Genomic DNA, 16553 nt, shown 5'->3' on the forward strand with positions numbered 1-16553 from the left:
TACCATCATCATCATCATCACCACAATTACCATCATCATCATCATCATCATCATCACAATTACCATCATCATCATCATCATCACCACAATTACCATCATCATCATCATCATCACCACAATTACCATCATCATCATCATCACCACAATTACCATCACAACCATCATCATCATCACAATTACCATCATCATCATCATCACCACAATTACCATCATCCCCATCATCATCACCACAATTACCATCATCATCATCATCATCACCACAATTACCATCATCATCATCATCATCATCATCACCACAATTACCATCATCATCATCATCATCAACACTGACATCATTATCATCATCATTATTTTTATCATCATCATCATCACAATCATCGTCATCCCTTACCCTCTAACCACCACCAATCATGTAATTGATGATGACTATGAGGTTGATTCTGATCATAATCAACCTCATAGTCATTATCAATTATCATCATATTATTCTTTGTCACTGAAAAAAAATGAAATAAAATTATAGTCTAATATATACAGATTCTTTTTTTAATCTTTAATATCTACAATCATTTACAGGTGAAATACATTATATACAGGGTACATGATTTACAATGTTATATCAAAATTAATGGCTTTTAAACTAAACATTCTTGTCATCTTCTTAGTAGAGTTTTGTGTGATCAATGATTTGCTTGAAGCAATTACATGTTATGGACCCAAGCTACTTGACATTATGGATAACTCTGACTCAGCAGAAAACCAAGGGTAAGTTAGCACAGAGAGATGAATTGTGAATTTTAGCATCAAGTACTTCTTTAAAAGCAGCCATCGTAAGATTTAAAAAAAAATATGAATGATTAAAACAGTTATTAAAAAGACGTAAGATTGGCCAAAACATGAAATTGATGGCTTATTTAGAGGTTCTGTGTGTAACCTTTGAAACGTACTCATTATCTGATACAATATATTGCCCCTGGCGAAAGCTTAACTTGATGCCAATTTTGTATACATGTACCTCTATAAAAAAGGATAAATAACTAGATGGAAATACAACTGCGCGCAGTCGAAAATGATGCCTTCCCCATAGAGCGATTTTACAAACCAAAACAGAACACTTTTCCAAATTTAAGTTTGATTGTGATCCATTGGCAGGTTCTCAGAATATCGTGATTACAAGCTATTTTTCAAATACATGTATGACCCTTTGATCTTTGACCTGATGACCCTAAAATCTAATCAGTTCATTAGCTTTGCAAGATACATATATGTCCTAAGTTTGATAGTAATCCATCCGTCAGTTCTAATGAGAATGCGTTGACAAGCTATTTTTGTATACATAATGAGCCCCATGACATTTGACCTCATGACCCCCAAATCTAATCAGTTCATTGTCTCTGCAAGATACATTCATGACCCAAGTTTGTCAGGAATCTATCAATTGGTTCTTGAGATAACGTGATCACGAGAACGGGACGTACAGACGTACGGAGGTACGGACAGACAGCCCGAAAACATAATGCCTCTGGCTACTTCGCAATAGTGGCATAAAAAGAAATAACAGACAAATCATAATTTTATTATTAAAAGGTATAGAGTTATAAGCTGGTCAGGCCTCAGATCTGGATTGGGGGCTGAACAAAGAGCTTGACCAAGGTATAGAGGAGAATGTGGGCTAGGACCTGGACTAATATCTGGACTAGGATGCCATCATGACAGGTCTAGCCTTCTCTGCATTTTTAGCTCCGGTACTGGCATACCCTGTGCCTCCCTGCAGTTGAATGAAAAGACAAGAATAAAAATAATTGATAACAAAAGAAGAAAAAAGTTTGAATATGAACTAGAAAATAAGAATAAATATGACTAGAGTGATTAAAAGTAATCTTGAGTTTCCAAACGAACTTTACACTGAACATTGAAAACTGATAATGAATGACATCAGCAACACAAATCCATGAAAACTGAATGTATAACAAATAGATGACAAGGGGAAAATTACCCCCCCCCCCCCTCCCCCCTCCACAGAGATCATATCCTTGTAAAAAAAAATACTCTATACACACACACACACACACAACACACCCAACTAAGGGTACATTTGTGTAGAGGAAATAATCTAGGAAGGGGATTTAGCTGATCACATCCAAAAATCTCTACATTTCTATTTCATCCATATTCAAATGGATTCTAATTAATGTTTTCAAGAAGGGGAGCAACTCATCATCATCATCATCTATACGGGAGTATAGGATATCCTGTAGGTCTACCGGTCAGATCACTTGGTACATTAGTGAAGGTCTATATTAATCAGTGCATGCATGGATGTCAGACTATGCAATAGCAAAGTGTTTGTCTGACCAAAAAGAATCCAAGCTGTGTTTAAATGAGTTGATGCTGGTAGCAGTTACTAGAGACACTGGTAAACTGTTCCAAGACTGGATGACCTGTTTGCTAAAAAAGTTACTCCTGACATTCAATCGACAGCGAATATTCAGCATATGAGTTAATGCCTTTTTGGCTCTTCACAGATAGCAGTCCAATATAGACATTTGGAAAACCCATAGCTACTTGAGAGGTATAGTTACATCCATGGAAGTTGCTTCTGATTGGTCAGTCATTTCATAGAGCCTAAAAGTAGTTCCTCCCATACAGAGGCTGTGCATGGGAAGGAACTATTCAGAGCTCCATAATTTAACCTTTGACCGTGTGTCACATCTATGGGTGTGTTTATCATCTTTTGCCCCTCAGAAACAGCGTCTCTATACACACATATCGAACCCCACTATGTAATTGTTTATCACTGTATTTTGTTTGTATGGCACTTAAAAACTTTGGTGGTAAGCACTATATAAGCACCGTTTTTATCATTATAATTATACGAACATGATTTGCGGGATGTCACATTTATCAACTCGTCACGATTCAAAATAAAGGCCTTGTCTATGCGCAACTGCTTTGTGTTGTTTGACCCGGGAAGCAGAGAGTTGCTCGGAGGTTAAATAGAGCACAGCAATTAACGCGTGCTAATTCTCCAAACTGGAAATTAGCCCGGGAAGGTCCGATATGTATGTGTGTTTCAAAACAGCTTTGCGTTTATCGTCTCTCAGAAACCTGATTCTGGCTCATTCTCACATTCAAAATGCACCTTTTTTGGCGTTTTAATATACTCATATCTAAAGACGCTTAAAAACAGGCTTACGTATATCATCATGCAAATTTGCCTGAAACACGTTTGAAAACACTGATTCTAGGCCAGAAAAGGGATGATAAGTGCACCCTTAATCTCTCAATAAGCTACGGGTAGACCTACCCTCTTGAATTCAATGATGTCTGATTCTTTTAGTTTGACTTCGGTGAAAGGATCTGTCATGTCTTTCTTGATCAGTTTCTTGATGCATTCCAGCGTCACGACCTTACCACTGTGACAAAAAGAAGAAGAGAAATATCACAAATTTCAATACATTGAATAAGGTGATAGTACTGATTATAGCTACACACATATCCATTCCAGAGGGTGCAAAGCACTACCATTACCCAGGTTAGCAAGACTTCCAAACAGTCCTGAAAGCATCTAAGGAATTACTTATTGGTCTCTTGCAAGCACAAAAGAAATTTGAACTGAACAATTGGTTCTAATTTTTAAAAACCCATAAAATGCCCAAACATAATTACATAATTTAGAGCAATATTACAAGAAGCAAAACAATACACAAAGAAACAAATATAACAATTTACAGCATGACACTAATTTTCTTTAAGATGTTACCATGTTAGACAAATTCTAGTATTAAAAATTTCATTTACAAGTACTTTGCTCTTATTGTTCATGCTACAGTAAACTGCTCTGACAAAATTTAATGATATGAGTAAAGTGTGCTTCACATTTATGTATCTTATAGATCAGTGAATATGCATAGGTGTATCTTGGTGCAGGCAGTTATGTTTTTATCCCCTGCCCCACAAAAAGTATTGAAATCCATCTCCAAACAAATTTTTGCAAATTTTTGCAATTTGTTTAGGTGGTTTAGAAAGTCATGATTAGTCTCTTTAATCAAAGGAGGAGATGGAGAAGTGAAGGAGGAGGAGAAGAAGAAAAAGAGGAAGAAGGGGAAGAAGGGGAAGAAAGAGGAAGAAGGAGAAGAAGAAAAAGAAGGGGAAGAAGGGGAAAAGGGAGAAGAAGAAGAAAAAGAAGAAGAAAATAAAGGAGAAGAAGGAGAAGGAGAGGAAGAAGGAGAAGAAAGAGGAAGAAGGAGAAGAAGAAGAAGAAGGAGAAGAAGATGAAGTAGGAGGAGAAGGAGAAGAAGTCTACCTTGGTTTAAGTACAGCACACATCGTTGAGTTCGAGAGCACGTCATGCGTGACTGCACACTTGTAGCGCTCTCGCTTGGCCACGAGTGGCGTCTTGTCATTTTCATCAACCAGAGTGAAGTTGACAGGAATGAGTGATTTCAGCGTGATAGGCTTATTGGTCATAGGGCAGTAGACGGTCTTGTCCTACAGAAAACGAGAAATTAGGGTAATGTCAATAAGCAAGTTTGTAAATAGTTTTGGAACGCATGACCCCAAAATATCCACAGATCTATTACACAATGGAGACGTCCCACTTGTGCATTTTAGAATAATCACTGCAGAAGTGATTGAGATGCTTCATGAATACCTTTCGTTTGCCTCTTGAGAAGAATTCTTCCACCTGTGTATCAGATAAATGTACTGTCGGTGCATAAATTAATACTAATTACATAACTTTTATGAGCACGATAACAGTATTCGTCTCAATGGTTTTACAATTTGGGAACGAATGACCTTTATCTGCCCATGCGCAAATCCTAATTACGAACTCTCTTGTTGCCAACTGACATTGTGATCGTTCACAGTAATCTTCAAGCATTTTAAAGCAACTTCTACAAAAACATGAGTGGATAGAAGGCATGGTTCTGGATTTAATTCAACTTGTAAAAATGCCTAAGTTGCTGAATTACCTACAGTATTTTAGCAACTTTACTGCAGCAGATTTTATTCACAAGACCTACTTAAAGGTCAAATTATTGAGTTTAGAAATATTGAGTATTTAAAGGGGGTGTAGCATGGCAAATACTGGTTAACGCCATCTACGACTTCTTTTGGACAGCTACACATGGGTGAATGGACTTGATTAGCGGTCAGCGCGCGTTAGCGTTCGCTAAACAAACTGAAGTTCTCCTCACGATTGAGTTTCGCGTATGTTGCACGCACATGAAAACTGGGGTTGCGTTGTCCGTAGTCTTATTATACCTGATTGGCCCGAATCGGGCCAAGGGAAAGACACGTAGTCTCGTCATGCTACACCCCCTTTAAATGTAGTGACCCAAATTTATCAAGGTTTTATTCCACTTTTCATGTATTAACATTTTACCTGGTAATCCCATTCAAAAGGGGGTTTTTCATGGGAAGATGATTTTTTTTAAAGTGGAGTAAGAAAGCTATAAACATGGTTTAAGATATACTTCCTTAGGTAATTCTGGCTACTGAGAGAAACCTTATTAAAAAGTAGCTTTTAAAAAAGAATTAGGCAGAAAATCACCCTCTGCCCCCATATATGGTCTTTCCAATGGAGAGAGAGAGAGAGGGAGGGGGGGGGGGTAGGGGCATCTGATATACTCACAGGCTTCTTGACCAGTGTTGGCTTAGCATTTGGCGTGTGTTCTGGAATCCAGAAACTTGGTAGAACCTTATGCTTCCCTCCATCCATGTTGGAAATTGACTTGGTGCCGTTTGACGTTGAGGCCTCGTCTGTCCTCGCTCGCTTTGAGGTGGAGGCTCCGCTCATGAGGCTACTCTCTGTGTTAATCAGGAAGGAAGTATTTAATCAAACTATTACTTACATGTAGGTGATTTCAATCACTTAAAGAGAAGGTCAAGTTCTAGGGAAGAGGTGAAAAATAATTTGTGAGCATTATCATTTTTATTATGCAAGTGTGGAAGAACATCAGATGAAAAATGCTCCCTGAAAAGCATGGCCCTTCAAATGCCTTAATATTCTAAATATGGCATGTAACATCATAAAAATCAGGATATGTTCGTTAAAAATAAGCTGTAAATGCATAAACATGTAAACATACAAATAGCCCATGTTAGGAAATTTGCCTCCCACAGCACTTAAATGGTTAACCATGAGAATGCCTCGGTACACTAGTTGTTATTTTGTTATTATTAGTGTAATAGTGTAATATTATTCAGATTTATTTTTGGGGAATGGGAAGGAGAATAGTTACTGGCCCCCTTAAGAGGGTCATCTTTGTTTCTTTACAGCGCTAAGAGACTTCAGTGGAAAGCGCTTTATAAGCACTGTTTTATTATTATTGTTATTATTATTACTTTACCTGAATCAACAAAGTCCTGGACTCTCTTCAGCTGCTGTGACTTCTTCCCATCTTCCTCCCGTTTCTTGGTGGTGTGGGGGGGGGGGGGGGAAGAAAGAAGGGGAGAAAGCTCAGTTAGATTGACACATGTCAATTGTACCATAAATATTACACATAATCATATAAATCAATTATTTATATATATAAACATAAGAGAGGAAATCAAACTTCATCACAAAGGCAAATTGTGACAGATTTACCACTCTCCATGGAAGTGTAATAAATAAAATCCTGGTACGAACTACAAGTAGGAACATAGTCCAGCTTGGCTAAGCCTAAGGGCAAGATAACAGGTGTACCTTGTAGGTTCATCAAGTATCTATTGTGGAGAATAAATGTGCAATATAAATGTTCATATAGTTTTTTTATTATTATAATTCATTTAGAGAAGGAAACAAAAAGACAATTTCATCAGGTTATCATAATTGCATAATTTGCACTGGGGAGATCAATTGATTAATTAAGCATTCATTTCTTATAAAGACAATTTTGGACCGAAAAAAGAAGAGTTAAACAAATCATTGAATAAGAATTAAAAACAATTTAATGAGAAACTTATGAATCATAATCACTAAAATATGGAAATGGTAAACATTAAACAGAATATAAGCATACAAGATTAATAAATATAAGGGGAAAACAGGCAAGGAGCTACATAAAAATACAGTCAAACCTGCTTTAGTGACCACCTGTTAATAAATTTACAAAGACCACTTTTTTTGTTTCCCTTGAAACTGGTTTCTCATTGTAACATGTACTAAAGGAACCTGTCTACAAAGACCACCTGTCTACAAAAACCACTTTTTGTGTTTCCCTTTGGCGGTCACTATAGACAGGTTTGACGGTACTAAAAATCCTGAGACTTTCTCACCTCTTGTTTCTTGATTTGCTTCTCGTATTCGCTCATCTGATTCTTGATTTCTTTCTTCTTAAGGAGGATGTATTCCAAGATGGCTTCCTTATCATAAAGGTAACCATCTTCTCTGTAAATGAAAATCACATACAATCAGAAAACTTGATTTCTTTCTTTTTAAGGAGGATGTATTCCAAGTTGGCTTCCTTGTCATAAAGGTAACCATCTTCTCTGTAAATGTAATGTAAATGAAAAACACATACGATCTGAATCTGTTTCTTCATTTCTTTGTAAATATAAGACATTCAGTCTCTGAATTGGAAACATCATATATTGGGATACAAAAATCATTATTGTATCCCTCGATTTGGCAATTGTTCTTTGTTTCATAATCTCCTTTAATCCATAATATTTTAGAGCATATTACTGTTGCATATTTGAGGATGCGACACTGATTCAATCAGTTATACTTTTGCTCTTCTATGAATAAAAATATGAATCAAAATGATTTTATTGACTTACGTAATGACGGGGTTGTTGCAGGGCTGTAAGGTGAGACAGCAACAATCAAAATCTTTCTCTGAATCTTTCCCGAGACGAGCTTTATTGGTGCCATAACCCGATTCAGCTGTTATAATGAAAAAAGAAAGCGCACACCACTTTACAGCTATGAAAAATAGAGAGAGCATCGTATTCAATTGTAAAGATCATAAATAGCAAGAGCAACAAATGGTCAAGACACATGATCCTGCGACTATAGACAGAAAATCTGTTTCCTTGGAGGAATTTTCAAACATTTTGTCCCTTGATACTCTTCTTCTTCTTCCATTGCTTACAGTCCTCGTTGTAGAGTACTTGATTGATGTTTTTAATTCTTTCCTATTCTTAATACTTTCTTTTCTTTCCTTTCCTTTCCTTTCCTTTCCTTTCCTTTCCTTTCCTTTCCTTTCCTTTCCTTCTCTTTTCTTTTCTTCTCTTTTCTTCTCTTCTCTTCTCTTCTCTTCTCTTTTTTCTTTTCTTTTTTCTTTTTTTTCTTCATCGCATCACATAATGAATGAATAATCATACTGATCTAGAGGTCTAGATCTATAACATCAATCAGATTTCTCCAAACCAGCTACCCTGTAATTCAAGTACCGGTAAGGAGATCACATCTTCACTTCACTTTCAAGTTTCAGTCTTCTCTTTTGCTACTTATACTAGACTCTAGTATCAGACTAAAATCTACATTCATTCATTCACCAATGCCACAGCAATACACGAAAATAAGCATGTGGGAGTCACTGGGACAATATACAAACTGAAAGATAGAATAAAATCGAAATTTCGGGTGTTCTAATGATAATATTGTATAATTACCGGCATCCTTTTGTCGCTCATGATATGTGTAAACCGTTCCTGCCGTGCAATTTCGCTGATGTCGAGTCATTTTGTTTTAATCTGTCAGTTTCTTTACCACTATTAAATGCACAATAATAAAGCTTGAGCAGGATGAGAGTTCATTGACCTTTGACACGAAAGCGCACGCTGTACACTGAACATGCTGAAAGCTGAATGAGATGTAGAAGTTGCATGCTTGCCGTGTTTTTCATCACATTTCCAATCGAAAATACGACATTCTCTAGTTTAGATGTGTATTTTACAATAATTAATGAGGATTCAAACCGCTTTCCGTCGAGAATGAGTAATTTCGAGTTGTTTGGGATCTTCAAAAAGGCAGCAAAACTCACGAAAGATCCGTGCAATGGATGTCGCACTGTCGTGTCCCAGCGGCACTTCGCTCTCTCTCCCCGGTACCTCGGCCGGCTGAAGAAGGGAGCGATGGAGACGTTGGTGTCGGAGATCGGGCGTTATTCAGAGAGGTGCGTTTATTATTATTAAATAATAGATATCAAAGCCAAAATGTATCCATTTAAAACAATTCCACACGGATAATTATTACTTCGCTCTTGTTGTTGTTCCTGTGTTTTGGTGGGGTTTTTTTCTTTGAAATGTTTATTATTTTCCTTCTCTTTTCACCTGTTTTGGCTTTTGCTTTCTTCAATTTAAATTAATGCAATAAAAGAAGCATTGAAAGCATGAAATATATATATGTTTGTGCTTTAATTAATTGTTGATATTGATGGGAGTGTCACCATTTCAAAGGGTGTTGTTGGAACGAATCTGTCCACAAAAGGAAGATGGAAAAAAGAAAGAAAGACGATTGTTCAATTTAACTAGCAAGAAATAAGAATGGTACTTGTTAGGAATTGCAATAGGGATCCTTCACAAAATCAGTATAGTTCATTATGTGTTTTATTCTTTCTTTCTTTTCATCCTGCAGCCTTGCCGGTGTTCCCTTGGCGTACTGCAATCTCACACTTCTTCAGCAAACTGGCAACATTCTAGATGATCAGCCTTTCATCCATTTTAACGTTTCCTTCAAGGCAGTGATCTTTCAACCTTCCATTGGATCTATCTTGAAAGTAAGTGGCCAGGGACCCATTTCTCAAAGCATTTTTTCAATGACAAATGACAAAAATCAGTGACAATTCTGCTGATAGCCAATCAGGAGCAAGGATTTCAGTAGCTTATAACAAAAACTGTCATTTGTCACTAATGACAAGTTTTGTGAAACGCCCCACTGGGCAGGGTTTCACGAAACTGTCTTAGTACAAGTTCGCCGACATCTCATTGAAACAAGTGTATTAAATTCATCACATGTTTGAATAGGATGTCGGTGAACTTGTACTTATAACGGTTTTCGTGAAACGATGCCCAAGGCTCTTGTAAACTGGTGCATCATCATCATTAATCATCCTTATCATTCTTCTTCATCATTTTGTCTCTTTGAGAACATTACACAGAAGAGAGAGAGAGAGAGATAGAGAAAGAGAGAGGGAGGGAGGGAGGGAGGGAGGGAGGAAAGAAAGAAAGAAAGAAAAAAAAAAGAAAGGAAGAAAGAAAGAAGGAAAAAAATCACTACAGTAATCAATGAATTATGAGCATGGAAATTTGGAAAAAGAAAAATATTATTGAATACAATATTAAATCCCCTCATAAAATTTAATGTAATATTGTGTATCTGATTTATCTTAAGACGAAAGTTGTGTCATGTTTTGTACGTGATTTATCCTTACAGTGTGTGGTGAACGAGCTCAATATGGATCACGTCAGCTGTCTGGTTCACAACTGGTTCAACCTCTCGCTCCCTCTACGGGGTGCTGACGCTGAGGAGAGGTTACCCAAGGGGTCAAAGGTCATGGCAAAGGTCACCAAGATCCAAGCCAAGAATGGAATCCTAGCCATCCAGGGGACTCCCACTGAAGACAGGTAAATATACATGTACAGTGAAACCTGTCTATAAAGACCACCCAAGGGAGACAGGAAAAGGGGCTTTATAGGCAGGTGGTCTTTATATACAGGTGTCTTTAGTACATGTTTCAATGAGATACCATTTTCAAGGGAAACAAAAAATGTGGTCTTTGTAGACAGTAGTGCTTTGTTCAGTAGTGCTTTTGAAGTGATTGCCTCAGGTCTACCATGCCACATTGCATTTCAGGGAAGAATCATACCAGGTACCTACATTACCTACTTCACCTGGGTAGAGTGAGGCAAAAGTAGATTGATGGTTTGATGTAAGCCATGAGTACTGTAGCAAGGATTTGAACCCAGAACCCAGTACCAGATTAAGCCACTAGACCACACCACCTAACACCAGTATGGTAACCAGGCCTTGTAAGAGCTTTATTTCTGAAAGTGGATAAATTAATCAGGCCAAACTTACTATTAAACCAGAAACATCAAATTCACAAGTTATGTGGGCTTAGAAAACCTACATGCCATGAAACAATGGAAACACAACATTATATTTTTTGCAAAGAGTGGAAATTACATGCCATGAAAATCATAGTCTTAATTCTTGAATGGTTCGTTGAAAGAGTTTCATGTCACCAGAGTTTCTGGTTTTTTAGAAGTCCCATTGATTTCTGGAGGCCAAACTGCTCCATTCCGTACAACTCTTATTTTGTGTCAGAATAAGTGAACAACGTCAATGTAGCCATGAAATAACGAAGAGACATTAAAGGTAAAGACCAGTTATGGTCATGCGATTGCATTGTGAAAGAAACGTTGTGAAATCGATCAGAAAAGGTTGATCATCTAGCATCTAGCATCTGCAAGGTTCTGGAATCATCAAAATGATAAGAAATTTGGCCCATTCTTCGTAAATTTACAAGCACTATACACAGAAAGATGTATATGGGACTACCCTATATCTCTCACAGACCATGAGAGAAACAAATTTACCAGATATATGAATTAGTAGGCGGTTTCCCGGCAAATTTTGTATCATCATGTATTAGTCAAAACATATTCTTTCACATGATTGGTAATGAGAGCTTCCATTTCTTTTTTTGAAATTGGGGCGTTTCCAATACTGGTCTTTACCTTTAATTTCATGGTGATACGATTCTTATATTACTTTTGTTTTGCGTTATCAGGTTTTCAGATCTGCCCCTTGTGGACCCACTGAAAGAGGAACTGTCCGATGATGAAAGGGCAGACACGACAGAAATGGAGAGTGAAATCCCCAGGAAGGTCAAACACGACAGCGGCTTTATCAGCGACCCGGAAGAGAGTGTGGGGCTCCCTCTAGAATCAACAAGTGGGAATGATGGAGAGAACGTGGGAAAGGGGAAGAAGAAGAGGGAAGCGGAGGATGAGCAGAAGATGGAAGAAGATGTGACTGAAGGAGAAGGCAGAGAGGTGAAGAAGAAGAAGAAGAAAAAGAAAGACGAGATGATGGAGAAAGAGATGATTGATTCACTAGGAAAGATATCAATAAAGAAGGAGTCAGAATCATCTCCTGATGAAAGCTATAATGATGTTGCCGGAAATGGATTGATTGGTGAACAAACAACAGAGAAAAAGAAGAAAAAGAAAAGGAAATCTACCATCGAAAGTGACTCTCCCATACAAGAAAGCAGCGGCGTGAAGACAGAGGTAGCTTCTGCGGAAAAATTGATTCAGGATGTTAATCGCTCAAGCAAAAAGAAGAAGCATAGAGAGAGGGATTCTGAGGGTTTGGACGTTCACACGGTCAAGGAAGAAGTCGAATCTAGCGGTGAAATTAGAATCAAAGATGAACCGGAATCAGATGAGGAGCGGACGAGCGAAAAGAAGGTGAAAAGGAAGAAGCACAAAAGGGAAGACATCAGCCATCAAGTGTCGGAAACTGATGGTGTTAGTGAAGAACAAAATGGAAAGCAAAAACAATTGAAGAGGAAGCACAGTGATGCCTCGCACCGTGTAAATGGAGGGGGTGATCACAGTGAAAGGACTACTCAAAATGAAGTGTTTGGGACTGAGGAGGATATTGATGTGCCCCAAATAAGAAAAAAAGAAAAAAAGAAGCACATTAAGGAAGAGGTTGTGTAATTTTAATTTTTTTTAATCTTATTATTATTATTATTATTATTTATTTTTATCATTATTTTTTTTTTTTGGGGGGGGGGGGGGGGGGGTGGGGGGGGGGGAGGAAAAGGTTGTATTATTGTACATTGCGTGTCAATGTATGGAGTGACCAAGTTTAAGCTATTTCATCCCTTATGTCACAGATATGTATACATGACGTATGTATGTTAATAAGCAGAGCAGTAAATAAAGTGCCTAAGTTTCAAATAATTAATGTGTGCATCCATGTAAAAAAAACATATGTTCAACTTGGTGGTATCTCTCCTTTTGTGTCCCTCTCTAAATCTCCATATGCCAGTTTTAATGATGTGTACATGTATGTCCATTGCATTTTAGTTATTGTGTGTGCCACTTGTTACCAGGCACAGTGGAAACTCCTTATAACAAGGTCCTTGGGACCATGGAAATAATATTGTGATACAGTTGTTTCAGGAATCTTGTTGTATCCGCGTGAAAAACAAAAGAATATAAAGAGCTGGGACCAGTAATATCACCTTGTTATAACAGATATCTCGGTTTATCAGAGCTCTGTATACATTAATAAAGGGATTACACAAGGTTAAAATTTTAAATATATTCCTCGATATCTGATTTGATGTGGCGCTGTCAAATCAGTAGAATCATAAAGTATACTGAAAGCTTTGATGTCATCAGTAACATATCTACAGGACAAAGTACTTTGGACTTCATTATACTTCATAATGAAATTTGTTGCATACTTCTAGAACAGATTTGCATGGATAGTTAGTTACAGTTAGCTACATAATATCCTCTCTCCTCCTCCCCCCCCCCCCTCCCCCCCCCCCCCCCCTCCCCCCCCCCCCCCCCCCCCCCCCCCCCCCCCCCCCCCCCCCCTCCTCTCCCTCCTCTCTTCTCTCCTCTCCCTCCTATCTCTCCCCCTCCTATCTCTCTCCCCTCCCTCCCCTCCTTTCTCTCCCACTCTCTCCCACTCTCTCTCTCTCTCTCTCTCTCTCTCTGCTGTCATGTTCAGAATGTGTCAGAATCCCTAACCATAATATTTTTCTACAAAAGTAGCTCCTGCAAATAAATCGCAATAATTTACATGTTGTTACATGTATATATTTATGTAAACCCATGGCCAGATTTCAAATAGTACAAATGCAAATAACACCACTATTATCAAAGTATTGTCAGTTTTAATATATCATAATCATTTATTAGCTTATCAAATAAAATGACTTGTACAGGAAGTATAAAGTACAAGAAATCATGTGAAATATGATCATATTACATCGTTTCCTTTGTCCCTACTCCCTTGTGTTTAGTAGAGCAATATACATTTGTATCGATCAGCAGTATGGATTGGCATACAGTCAATTATCCATATACATGTATATAAAATCAGCAAGATGTAATTAAAGTGATTCTCAGAACGATTTCTTACAATGATTGTACAACGCATGCTTTTCCTAAAAGCACTTGCACCAAACCCTAGACCCAATAATAGTGAATACTGGCCCCTCGCCTTGAAGCTAAATTAAACATAAAACCACATTGCGACCATAACCCTGAGCGTATTTTGTCTCTTGACCAAATATCGGATCACCCTTCTACATGTAGCATTGGAATGAAAATGAGGCTATTAAGATAATACATTAAGTGATTGTATTAAGTGACTGTACAAAAAAGCTTTTAATTTTACATACAAGTACATTCATATTATCAAATACATGTATACACACAAAAAATCTTTCATGAAACTGATAACTGATTAGTAATAGATGGATAATGAAGCCTATACGTTTTACAATTTTCTTTCTCCATCAAATGAACAGATAACTCTGAACCCTGGGAGAAAAAGATTCTGATAAACACTTCCCCAAAAATAGAACCTCTTCAACTTCTGTAGAATAATATGAGAATTGTAAAAAAATTCTTTAAAAATAGTAATGAAATCTTTAAGAATACTTTAGGTTTGATCCATCTTGCACTGAATTGAAATACAGGAATTTTTTTTTTTTTTTTTTTTTTTGGGGGGGGGGGGGGGGTAACTGAATATATTGTTGAATTATAATGTTTATGTAGCTCGAGATAAATAACCATACTAGTTACCTTATCACATGTTTAAATTATAATGTCAGACTGGCTGGGAGAATATTAGACAGAAATAACCGTCTGGTATTGGTCAATTCTTTAATAAAACAGACATTTGTTGACATTTCCAGTATAGAGGCGGTCAAAGCCAGATGCATTTTCAATGGAACCGTCGATACCAGAGACTGAAGCTTTCGGTCTAGGAGAATATACACAGGGTACAATACCTCTCGATAATATAGTTATTTATCACATGGTAAAATTTACCCAGAATAACATAATCTGTCATATTTCCTAATTATACAGACTGAAACATCTGCCTTGTTCGAGGAGTTATTATCACTTGAGTTTTGAGGCCTTCCTCCAAAGCAGTAAAATAGGAGAGGGATTCGGTAAAGCAAGAGGAGGTCTCGACGGAACATATTCAAACAAAATAATACTGATTTTTGTTTTGGTCTGAAAAAAAATTATACTGTTTGCCTAGAGAATATGCCTTTGTACATTTCCTCTCTATACAGAATCACATATAGTGGTCAAATTCATAAAGAAAACAATAAATAACAATAACTTCCATTTTCAATGTATTTAGCGCATAATAATTGTACTCCCATTACGAAATAAGATCACATGTTTACTGTTGTTGACCTTAGGAATATACAAACATATATTGTACAATTTTTCTTCCAAAATAACATCATAAAAGATAAGATTATGTTGATCACAATAATACATTATGGTAAATAATCATTTACCATAAACAAATTTTAAGTTATTATGTAATTCGTTAATGCTTTTACGGACATGTACATGCAAATAATCGTATACTGAAGTCTTACACAAGAATAGTTAATAGAGCTCATTGCCATCCACCCGAGGCACTAATAGTGTTTACTCAAATGTTGCAGCAAAAGTGACTGAATAAGTAAAATAAGTTGTACCACTCCAGGGAATAATTTTCCTGGTATCGCATCGCAATTTGCTATGCATTTTTGCATGACTGCTATACAAAATATCTTTTGTGTAGCAGTTTTCTTCCATAGAAATGTACAGAATTTCATTTGAAATATTTATCCATCAGCTGAAATTGCTAATCAAAAAATTTGAGGAAAATTATTCCCTGCACTCATGCTCCAGGGGAGTGTTTCACAAAGACTAATTTTGACTCTAAGTTGGACTGACTATGGCAGGCCGCTCATGCCACTGTTTGCTCTCACCATTATGATCTTTAGATATTTTTTCCTTCAATCAATGATGAATTATCGAAAATTGTAAATTCTGTACATGATTTCTAGGTCCCTCGAGAGACCAATGCCAGTAAATAGTGATAGCAAACAGTGGCATGAACAGCCTGCCATAGTTGAGTCCAACTTAAATTCGATCTTAGTCTTTGTGAAACATCCCCCAGCAAAAATTGCACCGTAGTAACTTTCTACACTAACATAATTCCCAACTTCAACCCCTGACACATGGCTAAACCCAACTTAAAGCCACACTAAACCCAACTTAAAGCCATACTGTACTAAAAGAGCTATCGCAAAATCGCCTCTAGCGCCATCTCAGGTCAGCTGTAGCAGTATGGTCCTGTAACTCGCTGCTTCCCTAGCTACGCTGTTGGTTCTCGCATCAAGTCCTCTGTCTGCGAAGTGTAAATGAGGTATTGATATTGGCTAGTTGACCATGAGACGGCGCTGTTCGATAGACAGTATGCTAGGGCGGGAAGTTGATCAGTTCAGCATCGCTTTAAAACCCCACTACAACCCTAATCCTATACTTTGACGAGATTAAGACCATAGCAA

The 16553-nt window shown here is 37.3% G+C and overlaps 2 protein-coding genes across 2 annotated transcripts; one reads left to right on the forward strand and one right to left on the reverse strand.

Annotated features, from left to right (window-relative positions):
* Positions 1-532: 532 nt before the first annotated feature.
* On the reverse strand, positions 533-8752 carry LOC585431 (nitric oxide synthase-interacting protein). Its single transcript, XM_785261.5, has 8 exons — positions 8608-8752; positions 7771-7876; positions 7267-7378; positions 6357-6420; positions 5639-5814; positions 4307-4491; positions 3308-3416; positions 533-1768 (listed from the first exon to the last, which is right to left on the reverse strand). Exons 1-8 carry the CDS (start codon positions 8675-8677, stop codon positions 1697-1699), a joined length of 894 nt encoding a protein of 297 aa, XP_790354.2. The 5' UTR covers positions 8678-8752; the 3' UTR covers positions 533-1696.
* A 19-nt stretch (positions 8753-8771) lies between these two features.
* Positions 8772-12666, forward strand: LOC105446422 (DNA-directed RNA polymerase I subunit RPA43). Its single transcript, XM_011683231.2, has 4 exons — positions 8772-9110; positions 9572-9713; positions 10370-10560; positions 11730-12666. Exons 1-4 carry the CDS (start codon positions 8803-8805, stop codon positions 12664-12666), a joined length of 1578 nt encoding a protein of 525 aa, XP_011681533.2. The 5' UTR covers positions 8772-8802.
* Positions 12667-16553: the final 3887 nt, after the last annotated feature.

This window comes from Strongylocentrotus purpuratus, unplaced genomic scaffold (genome assembly GCF_000002235.5).
Source record: "Strongylocentrotus purpuratus isolate Spur 01 unplaced genomic scaffold, Spur_5.0 spur5_scaffold_18, whole genome shotgun sequence".
NCBI classification, from domain to species: domain Eukaryota; kingdom Metazoa; phylum Echinodermata; class Echinoidea; order Camarodonta; family Strongylocentrotidae; genus Strongylocentrotus; species Strongylocentrotus purpuratus.